At 44.8% G+C, this 19165-nt stretch overlaps 1 protein-coding gene across 6 annotated transcripts in view; it reads left to right on the plus strand.

Moving 5' to 3' along the window:
* Positions 1-19165, plus strand: part of POLN (DNA polymerase nu) — a 617268-nt gene that overhangs the window by 501887 nt on the left and 96216 nt on the right. For all 6 annotated transcript variants that reach the window (XM_063924721.1, XM_063924733.1, XM_063924728.1 and 3 more), the window contains 2 exons: positions 1934-2062; positions 6303-6413. In XM_063924721.1, the coding sequence (XP_063780791.1) occupies positions 1934-2062; positions 6303-6413 (240 nt within the window). The remainder of the gene's footprint in view (positions 1-1933; positions 2063-6302; positions 6414-19165) is intronic.

A 19165-nucleotide genomic window follows, 5' to 3' on the forward strand; every position in this document is an offset into this window, starting at 1 on the left:
CACCCTACACACGGAGAGATCTGTGCTCAGTTTCTAAGCAATCTGGTCAGATTGCTTGGAAATTAGAATTTAAGCACTTATCTCTCCGTGTGTGCCCCCCTTTACTGTATCTTCGGGCTGAAAAAAAGGCGTGGCGGATGATATATCAACAGGCAATACGTTGACACTATATGGTCGACATGCATAGGTACAAAAAGTCGACAGGTACAAAAGGTAGGCAGTACTAAAGGTCTACAGGTACAAAAGGTAGGCAGGTTCAGAAAGTCGACATGACAGTGATCAACACAAGTGTTTTTAATTTTTTTTCAACTTTTTCATCATTATCCACGTGGACTACGACTGGGAATAGTATCCTTGCCCGAAGCATGGCGAACTAAGTTAGCCCACAAGGGTATACGTTTCCACTAATTTGGCTTAGATATGGTTAAACATAAAAAAAAAGTGTGTTGACCATTATTGTGTCGACTATTCCCATGTCGACATTTTGTAATGTCTACCTTTTACATGTCGACCTTTTGACCTTGTTGCCCTTTTAACCCTGTCGACCTAATGCATGTCAACCATATGGTGACGACTTATTCACTATCGACCTATTCATTGTCGATCTTTTAATCCACACCCGCAAAATCGTATTCTACTCTAATTCAGTCTATGGCTATTAAAATGCATTTGTATCTTTTCCTCCATATTTCTTATTAATAAATATATTGCACATATACAGTATGCAATATACGCGCAGTTATAGAAACATTCCTAGTTCCAGAACAACTTTTTGTTGTGACTAGTAGGGAGATGTATCAAACCTTATACAGAGATAAGTTACCAGACAGTCAGCTTCTAACTGCCATGTTACAGGCTAGAAGCTGATTGGTTGGTAATTTCTCTCTCCACCTTGGCGGTAAAATTGTACTGCATACTCACAATATGACATCACCAGTGCTTTATAAAGAGGAAACATAATGTCCCTTTCAGACCGCCTGAGATGGGTCGCACCCGGAAGCCGTACATGGGTGCTTCCCGGGTGTGACCCACCTCAGGCCCCTCGCCGCCGCTGTCTCCAACCCGGCACATTGCTGGGTTGGTGACATCAGCGGTGACGCGGGCTATGGTGACGCTTGGAGATCAGATGATCTCTAAGCGCTGTCCGTCCACATAGAGTGAACGGGAAACAGGTCGCATCGTCCCGACTTCCCGTTCACACAGCACAGCGTTCACACAGCACATGTGTTCAACCCTGCTCGCTACCCGAGTTGGAATACCGGATTATTCCAAATGGGCCCTTTCAGACCACACAGCAACACAGGTTATGCGCGCTCATGTGCAATTACTCGTGTTCAAAGCTGGCGGTCTGAAAGGGGTAATAATGTCCCTTTTAATTATAATCCAAGATACCACTTTCATGTGTCTAGATACCATAGATTGGTAGAGATTTGCAATTAAACAATTATCATTCACTCACTATTGTCTGATGTTTCTGCTAATAATAGTAATGAAATGTGAGCATCCGGTGCGCACCACTGATCTCCTGCCGCGCTCGCGCAAAAAAAGGGGCGTGATCTTACACATAGGGGGCGTGGCTTTGCAGGGATCCCGGAATCGTCACTATGACAGGAGCCGGGTACTATAGTAGACTTTCTCACTGCAGCACCTGGCTCCTGTCACTGTGGAGGAGCTGACATTTGCTGTCACCATCCTCCAGGTGTCACACTCAGGTGCGGTCCGCACCCCCCGCACCCGCCTTGTGACGCCACTGAGCATGGGTGCAGCTTGTGCCTATTGTCAGTGCCCAGTGCTGTCACCACTTCTCTGCTGGTGGCTTTATTTGCTTCTCTAACAGTTTAGTCCCCTAAAACAACTAAAGCTGCTGTTTTATTGATACACATACGACTGTATATACATTTTTTTTATTTTTTTATTTTTACCTATGCTAAAGGAAAAGAACGTCTTTCACAGTGTCTGGGTACAACACGAGCTGAAGCTAATGCATTTATGGAACATTTTCTGCAAAAATACAGTGTGTCAGATTTTACACAGAAAGTTATAGACCAGTGCCACCGGAAAGGTAAACTTGTCATAGTAACAATTGCCAATATTGATCATTCATACTATAAAGAGAAAAACAAAGAGGGTAATTTAGACCTGATCGCTGCTGTGCGTTTTCGCACAGCAGGCGATCAGATCCGAACTGTGCATGCGTATGCACCACAATGTGCAAATGCGACGGACGGCTGCACAGGGGATCGCTGGTCAGCGATGGGTTTGTGCAAAGGATCCATTATCACGGGCGTTTGCAAGGAGATTGACAGGAAGAGGGCGTTTGTGGGTGACAACTGACCATTTTCAGGGAGTGTCTGGAAAAACGCAGGCGTGTCCATGCGTTTCAAGGGAGTGTGTCTGATGTCAAATCCGGTCCGGAACAGGCTGATGTGATTGCAGCGGCTGAGTAAGTCCTGGGCTACTCAGAGACTGCACAAAAGCAGTTTGTGCAGCTCTGCTACACATGCGATCGCACACTTGCACAGCTAAAATACACTCCCCCTGTAGGCGGCGACTATCTGATCGCAGGGCAGCAAATATCATTGCCTAGCGATAAGATCTGAATGACCCCATGAGTTTGAGCCCAGGACTTACTCTTCCACTGCGATCACATCAGGCTGATCGACACCAGATTTGACGTCAGACACGCTCCCTAAAAACGCTTGATCCTGCCTCCATTTTTCTGGACACTCCCTGAAAACGGTCAGTTGCCACCCACAAACGTCCTCTTCAGGGCCGAAACTGGGGGGGGGCTAGGGGGGCAGGCGACCTGGGCGCCGGATTGGAGGGGGCGCCGAGACCCCCTAACACCCGCCGCGGCACTTTTAGACTTTGAAACCCCCTTCTCCCGAGTGCCCAGTGGGGACACGTGCCTGCCGCAATGTGTAAAATGGGGACACTTTTTCCTGCCGCAATGTGTAAAATGGGGACACTTTTTCCTGCCGCAATGTGTAAAATGGGGACACCTGTCTGCCGCAATGTGTAAAATGGGGTCACCTGTCTGCCGCAATGTGTAAAATGGGGAATGGGGACACTTGCCTGTCGTACTGTGTAAAATGGGGACACTTTTTCCTGGATATGAAATTTATGTTAGAAAAGGCAATTTTTCAGGTAAAAAAGTTCTGAAAGATATATATATATATATATATATATATATATATAAATAATATTTTTATTAATTAATTTATTTATTTTAAATTGTTTTTTTTTTATTATATTTATTTATTTATTGTAAAATAATTTTTTTTTATTTTTTTTTTGGGGGGGGGGGGGGGGGGGGTGTGTCAAATGACTACCTTGCCCCGGGTGACAAAAATCCTAGTTTCGGCCCTGTCCTCTTCCTGTCAATCTGCTTGCGAACGCCCATCCGAATGGATTCTTTGCACCATCCTGTGGCAGATCGCCAATGCCCGTTGCAGCCGTGCGACGTGCCGGTGAAGTGCATGCGTCATTCGGGTCTGATCAGCCGCTGTGTTAAAACGCACAGCAACGATTAGATCTGAATGACCCCCTCAGTCCTCAGGGACACCTAAAAGTGCCTGTATTCCAAATCTCCTGTTTGGTCCACAGGTATATACAGTTCATTACTCAAATGTGATACTAAGGAGATCTTTAAATCATGCAATGTTAGGGTTAGGGTTTGGGAAACTTTGCTCACATAAATAGCATAAGTGGTCAGGAAAAAGTTAAACATCCCATAATAAATATCTATATATAAAAAAGGCAAAAAAGGAGATTGACTCACTGATTGGCTCATCTCAAAATCTCTTCTCTTAAACCACAAGGCCTACAATCTTGAAACTTGGCAGGTAGCTTCTCCTTAGGACCCAGGTGCTTTCTAAGAACCGGTTTTACAAATGTCATTGTCTATCCATGGAAATCGTCAAAAATGTATGTATGTATGTATGTATGTATGTATGTATACAGTATATGTATGTATGTTCCAGCATAACTCCGGAATGCCTGCAGCAATTTACACCAAACTTGGTACACATATGACTTACAATCTGGGAACAAACACTGTGGGGGCAAGACACCCCTAGCACCCCTAGGTGTGGGCCAGCAGCACAGACTATATCAGGACATGCATGATATGTTAGTGACGACAGGGCTGCATGTGACAGTGGTAGTGACATGATGTGAGGAGGGGAATGAATGTAGCAGGAAGCCACACACTGAGAGTCATATAGTGGGAGGAGCAGGGTCCCCAGCAGCACACAGTATATTAGGAGATGCATAATATGTCAGGCAGGACAGGGCTGCATGTGACAGTGGCAGTGACGTGATGTGAGTAGGAGAATGGAGGTAGCACGAACCCACACACTGAGAGTTATATAGTGGAAATAGCAGGGTCCCCCAGCAGTACAGAGTATATCAGGAGATACATAATGTGCTGCGCTATATAAGAATCAATAATGTCACAGGGGCACTGACATGTTGTGAGGAGGGGAATGGAGGCAGCAGGAAGCCACAGACTGAGAGTTGTATAGTGGGAAGAGCAGGGCCCCGTGGGGGACCAAAAAGGGGTCCGGTCACTACACAAAGTGGGTCAGGGAAGCAAGATATGCCTATATGCTAGATCTCAAACCAACGTAAATTAACAAACAACTATAATTCTAATTTACCATCTTGATAAGACTGGTCCAGTGCACTTATTGGGGTGTGGTACAAAATATCGAAATTGAGAATCTCAATATCAGAAAGGTGACATTCATAATATTGACATGGGTGGAATGTTGAAATATGATAATCAGCATTCATCATGTCAACATGTTTTTTGTGCATTTAAACCCTAACCATAGCCTAACACTAACACAAGCTATTGACATTGGGGGTCATTCCGAGTTGTTCGCTCGCAAGCTGCTTTTAGCAGCTTTGCACACGCTAAGCCGCCGCCTACTGGGAGTGAATCTTAGCTTATCAAAATTGCGAACGAAAGATTCGCAATATTGCGAAAAGACTTCTCTGTGCAGTTTCTGAGTAGCTCGAGACTTACTCTGCCAGTGCGATCAGTTCAGTGCTTGTCGTTCCTGGTTTGACGTCACAAACACACCCATCGTTCGCCCAGACACTCCTCCGTTTCTCCAGCCACTCCCGCGTTTTTCCCAGAAACGGTAGCGTTTTTTCACACACTCCCATAAAACGGCCAGTTTCCGCCCAGAAACACCCACTTCCTGTCAATCACATTACGATCACCAGAACGAAGAAAAAACCTCGTAATGCCGTGAGTAAAATACCTACCTGCATAGCAAATTTACTTGGCGCAGTCGCACTGCGGACATTGCGCATGCGCATTAGCGACTAATCGCTCCGTTGCGAGAAAAAAATAACGAGCGAACAACTCGGAATGACCCCCCATTTTGTCTGTCGAGATTCACAATGTCAACATTACGTTAATTCACATGATATTGTGAAGGTCAACATTCAGACCATGTTGACATTCTGGTGTCAACATTCTAAATGTTGAAATTTTGACTACATACCACTGATTGAGCGCTCAGATCCACATACCCAGCAGTATTGGAGAGGCAGCAGTGGGCATGCTCAGTGGCTCCATCCTGTCCCTTATACTGAACAACTTATTCTACATGGTATGGCCACATATCTAATAAAATTGTGTTCTGCTGTTGTAGTTATGATTTGTGCCACTGGCTGGGTCATGGTGAGGGGGCCAGTCCAAACAGTTGGAAAGTCCTTGCATTTGCCTACAGGTGGGCATGTGTAAACATTGAGTTTTCTAAATGAGAAATAGGGGATGTAATATTTTCTGTTTTTATGAAACAGGCGGGATATCTACAAGATTGTCACTAAATTTATAGCTGGTTCAACCTTTTAACTGATTGTCGCTATAAATTTAGTGTCAGTCTTGCAGGTATCCAGCCAGTCCTGTAAAAATTGAAGCGATTACATAACTTCCATGAACTTAAAAAGGAACTTAAACTTATATAAACTGTTAATATTGTTATTACTGTCATTCATAAATGGTTGGGCCATAAAAGGCAGTCATCTTTAGTAAATAATATAAATATAACAAACATTAAATACATGTCAAAGTAGTATTCCAATATTTTTCAAGCTTTTCCAAAAAATACATTGTGAATTGCATGTGTTTTTTATGGAAATAACGTTCCCTTACGTACAGTATCACCTCTTGCCTATGATACAGGTTCTGTTGCTGTTGCAATCTATTAGGAGTATTTTTAGCAATTTCCAAACCTATTTTTTCAGGGTTTAAAGTACATTTTTTTCTTTCCCCCTGCATGCAGGACTTGTGGTTTCACTCATGGGACGCAAAAGACCTCTTCCACATATTAATTCAAAAAACTACAGCTTAAGAGCCCAGGCAGAAAGACAGGCTGTCAATTTTGTCATCCAAGGTAAATAAATGTATTTAAAAAGTTTAAGCAAATATGGTTGTGGCAGAGAAGGATTGCATATGCTCTGGGCTGGCTTCCTCCATACACCTCCTTGGCCAGCTTCCGCCATACAGCTCTTGGGCTGGCTTCCTCCATACAGCTCCTGGGCCAGCTTCCTCTATACAGCTCCTGGGCCAGCTTCCTCTATACAGCTCCTGGGCCAGCTTCCTCCATACACCTCCTGGTCCAGCTTCCTCCATACACCTCCTGGGCCAGCTTCCTCCATACAGCTCCTGGGCCAGCTTCCTCTAAACAGCTCCTGGGCCAGCTTTCTCTATACAGTTCCTGGGCCAGCTTCCTCCATACAGCTCCTGGGCCAGCTTCCTCTATACAGCTCCTGGGCCAGCTTCCTCTATACAGCTCCTGGGCCACCTTCCTCTATACAGCTCTTGGGCCAGCTTTATTTACACAGTTCCTGGGCCAGCTTCCTCCATACAGCTCCTGGGCCAGCTTCATCCATACAGCTCCTGGGCCAGCTTCCTCTATACAGCTCCTGGGCCAGCTTCCTCTATACAGCTCCTGGGCCAGCTTCCTCCATACAGCTCCTGGGCCAGCTTCCTCCATACAGCTCCTGGGCCAGCTTCCTCCATACAGCTCCTGGGCCATCTTCCTTCATACAGCTCCTGTGCCAGCTACCTCCATACAGCTCCTGGGCCAGCTTCCTCCATACAGCTCCTGGACCAGCTTCCTCCATACAGTGCCTGGGAAGGCTTCCTCCATACAGCTCCTGGGATGGCTTCCTCTGTGCAGGCCCTGGGCCAGCATCCCCTATATACCTCCTGGGCTGGCTCCCTTTATGTACCTCCTGGGCTAGCATCCTCTGCGCAGCTCCTGAGTCAGCTTCCTCCATGCAGCTCCTGGGAGGGCTTCCTCCATGCAGCTCCTGGGCGGGCTTCCTCCATACAGTTACTTACTTACTGCCCTTACTGCCCCGTATTACGGTTGCTGGTGGAGCAGGGGCCATTTGAAGTAGAGATGAACCCACCCAAGAGTAAGCATCTCACATATGAACTGAGGGTGGTGTTTTTCTAACTAATGCATAGGGCAGGACAGTGATTCATTGCTGCCTCAAGGTCATGGGTTAAATTCCAATAATCTGTGCGGGGTCTGTATGGTTTTCTTCTGGGTGCTACAGTTTTCTCCCACTAGGCAAAAACTCGCTGGTAGTTTAATTATCTTCTAACAAAAAGCAAACCCTAGAATATGAAAGTGTTCATATAGTAGGGAATACGGAATAGGGATTTATTAAAGCTTGGAGAGCGATAAAGTGAAGAGAGATAAAATACCAACCAATCAGCTCCTGTCATTTTTTAGGGTGTGGTATGTTAGATAGAACCGACTTGGTCGACAGTTAGTAGGTTGACATGGTTTCTAGGTCAGCAGGGACTTTAGGTCGACATGAAAAAAGGCCGACATGAGTTTTAAAGAAAATGTTGGTGTCGTTTTCTTCGTAGAGTGAACGGGAACCCCAATTAGTGCATCGTGGTCCCTCGCATGGATCGCTTCGCTCGCCATGCTTCGGCCAAGGTGCCTCGCTCCGCTGTGCTCGGCACAGGTTACCGTTCCCAATTGTAATCCACGTGGATCGTATGGTATGAAAAAGTAAAAAAAATGAAGAAGAAAAAAATGTGAAAACTCATGTCGACCTTTTGTCATGTCGACCTAGAGTCCCTGTCGGCCTAGAAACCATGTCGACCTACTTACTTTCGAACAATAGTGGTCGTCCTAGACACTGTCGCCCTAAGTCTTGTCGACCTAAAGATCGGATCCCCATTTTTCAAACAGAGTCTGCAGCATATCATTAAGAGCTGATTGGTTGATGCTTTATCTCTCTCCACTGGTTGATGCTTTATCTCACTCCACTTAATCTCTCACCAAGCTTTGATAAATCTTCCCTATAGATTGTAAACTCCACTGGGGCAGGGACTGATGATGAGTAAATATCCTCTATGAAGTGCTGCATGATATGTATGGACTATACAAAATAACTGTTGTTAATAATAATAACAATAATAATAATAATAATAATAATAATAATACAAATAATAATAATAATATGAAAAACCTCAGATAAAAGTGCAACTTCCCAGGTTGCCTTTGAGACACCTGTTCTACTACATATATATTGTTTTCATAATGTGCTTTATAATGGCTATTTTATTGAACATAACCGTAGTAAGGCTTTAACCTAATAAAATGTATGATTAAAAATAATCTAGGGTGTATTATGTAATAAATCAAGTTGTAGTTAAAGCCCCTGGTTAGAAACCAGTAACCTTCCAATCAGAGGCGTAACTAAGCTTTTCGGCGCCCAGGGCAAAATGAAAAACGGCATCCCCACCAAAACCCCCCACAAATAAATGAAATGCACAATAGAAATCTTATATAGATGCATAAACTGCTTAATTACTATAAAACTGCTTACATAATGAAATACAAAACAAAGAAGAAGAAAAAGGGATTTGCAAATATAAGCCTTAATGTTGCCTGGTGCTTTTTTTTCATAAATAAGAAAGGCTTGGGGCATTGAATACATTGAATAGATACATTAAAAAATTCAGATCCATGTTACTTTATATGTAGTATAATAAAATGCCTCAATTCACATTATGCCACACAGTGTCCAAAACTTACATGCCACAAAATAGTGCCAAAAATTCACGTTACGCTACAGAGTACCGCATATACAGTACATGAAACGCCACACCATAGCAATGTCCATTATACACATGCCAAAACATAGTACTGCCCATTATACACGTTACACCGCACAGTAGTAGTGCCCATTATACACATGCCACACCATTTACACATGCCACACCATATACACGCCATGCCATTATACATGCCACACCATAGTAGTACTACTTATACATATGTAAAACTGTAGTAGTGCCCATGATACACATGCCACACTGTAACAGTTCCCCATGCACATGTTACTCCACACATTAGTAGTACCCTATGTACACATTACGCCACATAGTAGTGCCCATTATAAACATTATGTCACACAGTAGTGTCCATTATACATATTGTGCCACACAGTAGTAGTATCCCATGTACACGTTATACCAAACAGTAGTAGTACCTCATATATATGTTATGCCACACAATGCCACATATATATGTTAAGCAACACAATAGTACCCTATGTACATGTTACACCACATAGTAGTGTCCATTATACACATTGCACCACACAGTACAAGTGCAGGTCCGCCATTCAACTTAAGGTCGTTAACATGACTGAGATTGGAGACAAAGTCAAATCAATTAATGTCGTCTGTGCACTACAGGGTTTACTTACAGCTGCCCTCCAGGGCTCGGTTCCTTAGAATAGACAGACACTGCACAATAAAATTGCAGGGAAGCAGGCAGAGCAATTGAGATCAGAGCAGGGCCAAAACTAGGGTGTTCGGTGCACCACTGCAAACTAGTGATGAGCGGGTTCGGTTCCTCGGAAACCGAACCCCCCCGAACTTCACCCATTTTACACGGGTCCGAGGTATACTCGGATTCTCCCGTATGGCTCGGTTAACCCGAGCGCGCCCGAACGTCATCATCCCACGGTCGGATTCTTGCGAGATTCGTATTCTATATAAGGAGCCGCGCGTCGCCGCCATTTTCACTCGTGCATTGGAAATGTTAGGGAGAGGACGTGGCTGGCGTCCTCTCCGTTTATTAATGTTGCTGCAAATATTTGTGCTTATTGCTTAATTGTGGGGACTGGGGAGCAGCTGTATTATATAGGAGGAGTACAGTGCAGAGTTTTGCTGATCAGTGACCACCAGTTTTATCCGTTCTCTGCCTGAAAAACGCTCCATATCTGTGCTCAGTGTGCTGCATATATCTGTGCTCACACTGCTTTATTGTGGGGACTGGGGACCAGCAGTATTATATAGGAGGAGTACAGTGCAGAGTTTTGCTGACCAGTGACCACCAGTATTATACGTTCTCTACCTGAAAAACGCTCCACATCTGTGCTCAGTGTGCTGCATATATCTGTGCTCACACTGCTTTATTGTGGGGACTGGGGACCAGCAGTATTATATAGGAGGAGTACAGTGCAGAGTTTTGCTGACCAGTGACCACCAGTATTATACGTTCTCTGCCTGAAAAACGCTCCACATCTGTGCTCAGTGTGCTGCATATATCTGTGCTCACACTGCTTTATTGTGGGGACTGGGGACCAGCAGTATTATATAGGAGGAGTACAGTGCAGAGTTTTGCTGACAGTGACCACCAGTATATATAGCAGTACGGTACGGAAGGCCACTGCTCTACCTACCTCTGTGTCGTCAAGTATACTATCCATCTAGATTCTATACCTGTGGTGCATTTTAGTTTTGCAGTTTGCTGACAGTGACCACCAGTATATATAGCAGTACGGTACGGAAGGCCACTGCTCTACCTTCCTCTGTGTCGTCAAGTATACTATCCATCTAGATTCTATACCTGTGGTGCATTTTAGTTTTGCAGTTTGCTGACAGTGACCACCAGTATATATAGCAGTACGGTACGGAAGGCCACTGCTCTACCTACCTCTGTGTCGTCAAGTATACTATCCATCTAGATTCTATACCTGTGGTGCATTTTAGTTTTGCAGTTTGCTGACAGTGACCACCAGTATATATAGCAGTACGGTACGGAAGGCCACTGCTCTACCTACCTCTGTGTCGTCAAGTATACTATCCATCTAGATTCTATAACTGTGGTGCATTTTAGTTTTGCAGTTTGCTGACAGTGACCACCAGTATATATAGCAGTACGGTACGGAAGGCCACTGCTCTACCTACCTCTGTGTCATCAAGTATACTATCCATCTAGATTCTATACTTGTGGTGCATTTTAGTTTTGCAGTTTGCTGACAGTGACCACCAGTATATATAGCAGTACGGTACAGAAGGCCACTGCTCTACCTACCTCTGTGTCGTCAAGTATACTATCCATCTAGATTCTATACCTGTGGTGCATTTTAGTTTTGCAGTTTGCTGACAGTGACCACCAGTATATATAGCAGTACGGTACGGAAGGCCACTGCTCTACCTACCTCTGTGTCATCAAGTATACTATCCATCTAGATTCTATACCTGTGGTGCATTTTAGTTTTGCAGTTTGCTGACAGTGACCACCAGTATATATAGCAGTACGGTACGGAAGGCCACTGCTCTACCTACCTCTGTGTCGTCAAGTATACTATCCATCTAGATTCTATACCTGTGGTGTATTTTAGTTTTGCAGTTTGCTGACAGTGACCACCAGTATATATAGCAGTACGGTACGGAAGGCCACTGCTCTACCTACCTCTGTGTCGTCAAGAATACTATCCATCTAGATTCTATACCTGTGGTGCATTTTAGTTTTGCAGTTTGCTGACAGTGACCACCAGTATATATAGCAGTACGGTACGGAAGGCCACTGCTCTACCTACTTCTGTGTCGTCAAGTATACTATCCATCTAGATTCTATACCTGTGGTGCACTTTAGTTTTGCAGTTTGCTGACAGTGACCACCAGTATATATAGCAGTACGGTACGGAAGGCCACTGCTCTACCTACCTCTGTGTCGTCAAGTATACTATCCATCTAGATTCTATACCTGTGGTGCATTTTAGTTTTGCAGTTTGCTGACAGTGACCACCAGTATATATAGCAGTACGGTACGGAAGGCCACTGCTCTACCTACCTCTGTGTCGTCAAGTATACTATCCATCTAGATTCTATAACTGTGGTGCATTTTAGTTTTGCAGTTTGCTGACAGTGACCACCAGTATATATAGCAGTACGGTACGGAAGGCCACTGCTCTAACTACCTCTGTGTCATCAAGTATACTATCCATCTAGATTCTATACTTGTGGTGCATTTTAGTTTTGCAGTTTGCTGACAGTGACCACCAGTATATATAGCAGTACGGTACAGAAGGCCACTGCTCTACCTACCTCTGTGTCGTCAAGTATACTATCCATCTAGATTCTATACCTGTGGTGCATTTTAGTTTTGCAGTTTGCTGACAGTGACCACCAGTATATATAGCAGTACGGTACGGAAGGCCACTGCTCTACCTACCTCTGTGTCATCAAGTATACTATCCATCTAGATTCTATACCTGTGGTGCATTTTAGTTTTGCAGTTTGCTGACAGTGACCACCAGTATATATAGCAGTACGGTACGGAAGGCCACTGCTCTACCTACCTCTGTGTCGTCAAGAATACTATCCATCTAGATTCTATACCTGTGGTGCATTTTAGTTTTGCAGTTTGCTGACAGTGACCACCAGTATATATAGCAGTACGGTACGGAAGGCCACTGCTCTACCTTACTTCTGTGTCGTCAAGTATACTATCCATCTAGATTCTATACCTGTGGTGCATTTTAGTTTTGCAGTTTGCTGACAGTGACCACCAGTATATATAGCAGTACGGTACGGAAGGCCACTGCTCTACCTACCTCTGTGTCGTCAAGTATACTATCCATCTAGATTCTATACCTGTGGTGCATTTTAGTTTTGCAGTTTGCTGACAGTGACCACCAGTATATATAGCAGTACGGTACGGAAGGCCTCTGCTCTACCTACCTCTGTGTCGTCAAGTATACTATCCATCTAGATTCTATAACTGGTGCATTTTAGTTTTGCAGTTTGCTGACAGTGACCACCAGTATATATAGCAGTACGGTACGGAAGGCCACTGCTCTACCTACCTCTGTGTCATCAAGTATACTATCCATCTAGATTCTATACTTGTGGTGCATTTTAGTTTTGCAGTTTGCTGACAGTGACCACCAGTATATATAGCAGTACGGTACAGAAGGCCACTGCTCTACCTACCTCTGTGTCGTCAAGTATACTATCCATCTAGATTCTATACCTGTGGTGCATTTTAGTTTTGCAGTTTGCTGACAGTAACCACCAGTATATATAGCAGTACGGTACGGAAGGCCACTGCTCTACCTACCTCTGTGTCATCAAGTATACTATCCATCTAGATTCTATACCTGTGGTGCATTTTAGTTTTGCAGTTTGCTGACAGTGACCACCAGTATATATAGCAGTACGGTACGGAAGGCCACTGCTCTACCTACCTCTGTGTCGTCAAGTATACTATCCATCTAGATTCTATACCTGTGGTGTATTTTAGTTTTGCAGTTTGCTGACAGTGACCACCAGTATATATAGCAGTACGGTACGGAAGGCCACTGCTCTACCTACCTCTGTGTCGTCAAGAATACTATCCATCTAGATTCTATACCTGTGGTGCATTTTAGTTTTGCAGTTTGCTGACAGTGACCACCAGTATATATAGCAGTACGGTACGGAAGGCCACTGCTCTACCTACTTCTGTGTCGTCAAGTATACTATCCATCTAGATTCTATACCTGTGGTGCATTTTAGTTTTGCAGTTTGCTGACAGTGACCACCAGTATATATAGCAGTACGGTACGGAAGGCCACTGCTCTACCTACCTCTGTGTCGTCAAGTATACTATCCATCTAGATTCTATACCTGTGGTGCATTTTAGTTTTGCAGTTTGCTGACAGTGACCACCAGTATATATAGCAGTACGGTACGGAAGGCCACTGCTCTACCTACCTCTGTGTCGTCAAGTATACTATCCATCTAGATTCTATACCTGTGGTGCATTTTAGTTTTGCAGTTTGCTGACAGTGACCACCAGTATATATAGCAGTACGGTACGGAAGGCCACTGCTCTACCTACCTCTGTGTCGTCAAGTATACTATCCATCTAGATTCTCTACCTGTGGTGTATTTTAGTTTTGCAGTTTGCTGACAGTGACCACCAGTATATATAGCAGTACGGTACGGAAGGCCACTGCTCTACCTACCTCTGTGTCGTCAAGTATACTATCCATCTAGATTCTATACCTGTGGTGCATTTTAGTTTTGCAGTTTGCTGACAGTGACCACCAGTATATATAGCAGTACGGTACGGAAGGCCACTGCTCTACCTACCTCTGTGTCGTCAAGTATACTATCCATCTAGATTCTATACCTGTGGTGCATTTTAGTTTTGCAGTTTGCTGACAGTGACCACCAGTATATATAGCAGTACGGTACGGAAGGCCACTGCTCTACCTAGCTCTGTGTCGTCAAGTATACTATCCATCTAGGTTCTATACCTGTGGTGCATTTTAGTTTTGCAGTTTGCTGACAGTGACCACCAGTATATATAGCAGTACGGTACGGAAGGCCACTGCTCTACCTACCTCTGTGTCGTCAAGTATACTATCCATCCATACCTGTGGTGCATTTCAGTTGTGCGCAGTATATATAGTAGTAGGCCATTGCTATTGATACTGGCATATAATTCCACACATTAAAAAATGGAGTACAAAAATGTGGAGGTTAAAATAGGGAAAGATTAAGATCCACTTCCACCTCGTGCTGAAGCTGCTGCCACTAGTCATGGCCGAGACGATGAAATGCCATCAACGTCGTCTGCCAAGGCCGATGCCCAATGTCATAGTAGAGAGCATGTTTAATCCAAAAAACAAAAGTTCAGTAAAATTACCCAAAAATCAAAATTGAAAGCGTCTGATGAGAAGCGTAAACTTGCCAATATGCCATTTACGACACGGTGGGGCAAGGAACGGCTGAGGCCCTGGCCTATATTCATGGCTAGTGGTTCAGCTTCACATGAGGAAGGAAGCACTCATCCTCTCGCTAGAAAACTGCAGTGCCACTCCTAGATGGGCCAGGTGTTTGTGTCGGCCACTTGGGTCGCTTAGCTTAGTCACACAGCTACTTCATTGCGCCTCTTTTTTTCTTTGCATCATGTGCTGTTTGGGGACTATTTTTTTGAAGTGCCATCCTGTCTGACACTGCAGTGCCACTCCTAGATGGGCCAGGTGTTTGTGTCGGCCACTTGGGTCGCTTAGCTTAGTCACACAGCTACCTCATTGCGCCTCTTTTTTTCTCTGCATCATGTGCTGTTTGGGGACTATTTTTTTGAAGTGCCATCCTGTCTGACACTGCAGTGCCACTTCTACATAGGCCAGGTGTTTGTGTCGGCCACTTGTGTCGCTTAGCTTAGTCACACAGCGACCTTGGTGCGCCTCTTTTTTTCTTTGCATCATGTGCTGTTTGGGGACTATTTTTTTGAAGTGCCATCCTGCCTGACACTGCAGTGCCACTCCTAGATGGGCCAGGTGTTTGTGTCGGCCACTTGTGTCGCTTAGCTTAGCCATCCAGCGACCTCGATGCAAATTTTAGGACTAAAAATAATATTGTGAGGTGTTCAGAATAGACTGAAAATTAGTGTAAATTATGGTTATTGAGGTTAATAATACTATGGGATCAAAATGACCCCCAAATTCTATGATTTAAGCTGTTTTTGAGGGTTTTTTGTAAAAAAACACCCGAATCCGACAAAAAAATTTCAGGGAGGTTTTGGCAAAACGCGTCCGAATCCAAAAAAAAACGGCCACGGATCCGAATCCAAAACCAAAACACAAAACCCGAAAAATGTCCGGTGCACATCACTACTGCAAACTAGAAATTTGCTCTCTCCTACAAATGGGAGAGGCAGTGGGTGTCAGGTAGTGGGTGACGCTGGGGAGAGGCAGTGGGTGACAGGCAGAGGCGTCATGAGAGGGGTGCGGGGGGTGCGGCCCTCACCCAGGTGTCACCCTTCAATGGGGTGACACCAAAAAGAGCTGCACACCCGCACCCCCATCCACAGATACGTCTGCGGCTGCACCCACACTTACTCCTCCCCAGCACTGCACCCCTGCCGACTTCATCACCCGGACAGCGGACTCATTCATATACATGCCGGCCTGCCTGTACACCACCGGGTCTGTACTTCCGCAATCGATGCCGGGTGCTGTACATCACGAGTGACATCATACGCACGCCGGCACCGCATGCCATGCTGGGAGGGAGAATGGGAGGAGACTTTGCTGTGCAATGTGCAGCATTAACAGAGGGAGGACGGACGTTACCAGAGGGAGCTGTACTGCAGGGACTGAAGTGCGCACCTCATTGCCGCCTTCTTCTCTGGCTGGCTGTGAGCTGTTTCAGCTGACAGAGGGTGTGTGTTTACTATTACATTATAATCCATTTTTATTTGAGTAAAAAAAAAATGTTTTGACTAAGTCAATAACATATGTATTATATATATATGTGTGTGTATATATATATATATATATACAGTACTAATTCCTACACTCTCACCATAAACTAGGGCTATCAGCTGGGGTGCCAATCAGAGTCCCACATAACAAGATGTGGGGCCCATAGTACAATACAGGTTTTTTCCACACCAGTGGACAAAATGATAGCACTCTCCAGGTTTCGAAATCAGTTAGTCAACATTGAAAATTTAATAAAGGTAGTCTCACAGTTCAAAGGTGGTATTCAGAAACGATCTCCAACGTTTCGGTCCTCGGCGGGACCTTTGTCAAGGAATGCACAGTTAAGTCAGCAGTGTCAGCGTCACAACAAGCATCAGAGTAGCAGGGAAACCGGAGACAGAGATATTGCCTCACCGGCCTCTGCTAAATACCCCTCAAAGAAGCGCAAAAGAGCATAGGGCACGCCCCCAACACGGCTGCGAGCCGTGTGGAGCGCACCTGTGGAACGCAGGCACGTCACTTCCGCAGGAAGTGGGCTGCGTCCCTGGTAACAGTAGATTCTCGGATGTATCCTGCAAGTGAACCGCATGCGTGGAACGCATCGCGTCACTTCCGGTATTACCGGAAGTTAGCTATCACTATGGTAACCAGGGTAAGCAGCGGGCTTAATGTCCGCGGACGTCACTATTGCTAGCTCTGGTGTCACGGCACCAGGTCACTAAGGCATGACACTTTGTTGGAAAACATAATCAGACAAATTCGGAGTGCGTCCCACGGGCCGGGGAAGTCCCTCCCCCGTTGCCACAGCGATGCCAGCAAATAAAGTTTGGATACATAGACTAGTTAGGGTATAGCAGAGGCCGGTGAAGTCACACAGAAGGGATACTCATTACAAAATTAATGTAGCTCAGTATAAACAGTACAAGAATTAAATCCTGATGTGACTACTTAGTTCAATAGTATTATGGGCTATGCAAACAATAGGGTAAAGGCATATGGTTCAGGAAATGATGATAATGGTAAATACAATCATTTCAAAAAAATCGACAAAGGGTTGTTTTCATTCATTCCTCGCGGGGCTATTGTATCAAGTTTATATATCCACAGGCTCTCTCTTTTCCTCAATAGGAGTGCACGGTCACCACCCCTGGGGGGTGGCGGGATCCAGTCAATCAATTTGGACCTTAGGTCAGAGACCTGATGTCTTAATGCCATAAAATGTCTGGCCACTGGTAGTGTTGCTGTCCCCGTAGCAATCGCTTGATGGATTGATGTCCTGTGGTTCGCCATACGGTCCCGGAAGCGTCTCGTAGTCATCCCCACATAATATAGTCCGCAAGGGCAAGTCAAAATATAGATCAGATGATCCATAGCACAGTGGAGCCTGTATTTTATAGCTATAGGTCGACCAGAGTGTGGGTGTGGGAAAAATGGGCCAGTCAACATGGCCCTACAAGTAGTACACCCCGTACATTTGAAACATCCTGGACGTCTTTCATATAACCATGTGGTACTCTTTGTCCCCTCATCACTGGCCATGGGCCTCAACAGAAGTTGTTTTAGGTTTGCTGATCTTCGGTAAGCCATCATAGGCGGTGAGCTACGTTTTAACTTCAGGCGATCGTCTGTGGCTAGAATTGGCCAGTTCTTACGTAAGCTCCCCTTAGCTTATTTGAGTAGTTGTCATATGTAGTGGTGAACACCATCCGTTCCGGTGTGTGCGTGGTCTGTGTGACAGTTGTGCTGGAACCAAATTTGTTCCTAGCCTTCGTTAGGCACCTGAGTACATTCTTTTTCCCGTAGCCCCGTTCAAGGAATCTGGAAGTCATCTCAGATATTTGGGATTCCATGATGTCACTGTCCGAGTTATTTCGCATTACTCTTAAAAATTGTGAAACTGGAAGATTATCCTTGAGGGTAGGTGGATGCTGGCTGCTTGGGTGCAACAAAGTATTCCTGTCCGTTGGTTTTCTGTAGAGGCTAGTGCAGATCCGTCCTCCCTCCAAGGTGATCGAGATGTCAAGGAAACTCACATTGTGCGGGTCAATCTGGTACGTGAATTTCACCGGTGCATCCAGATCGTTTAATGAAGCAATCATCAGGTCAAATGATTCAGTCGTCCCTTTCCACAGTAGGAAAATATCATCTATAAATCTTTTATAGAACAATATATGCTCACCAAACTGGGGTAGAATATGGTCTTGCTCAAATTCGGACATGAAGATATTTGCGTACGCCGGCGCTAGGTTCGATCCCATCGCGGTCCCCTTCCGTTGCAGATAGTACTTCCCTTGATATAAAAAATGATTCTGCTTGAGGACTAGACTGGTCAGATCCAATAAGAAAGGTATAGGTGGCCCGGTAGGTGGTTGCTGATGCCAGGCATTGGCCAATGCCTGTAAACCTTGCTCATGCGGGATGATCGTATATAAAGAACAGACATCCATGGTCGCAAGTAGGGTATCTTCAAATCCATCAGGAAGGGCTAGGAGCTTTTGTAGAAAATCCGTTGAGTCACGTAGGTAACTATCACCCTGTTGTACTATGAGGAATGTATCTACATAGATGGCTAATGGTTGTAATAATGAGTTCTTAGCTGAAATAATGGGTCTACCGG

Source organism: Pseudophryne corroboree, chromosome 1 (genome assembly GCF_028390025.1).
Source record: "Pseudophryne corroboree isolate aPseCor3 chromosome 1, aPseCor3.hap2, whole genome shotgun sequence".
Taxonomy (NCBI): Eukaryota; Metazoa; Chordata; class Amphibia; order Anura; family Myobatrachidae; genus Pseudophryne; species Pseudophryne corroboree.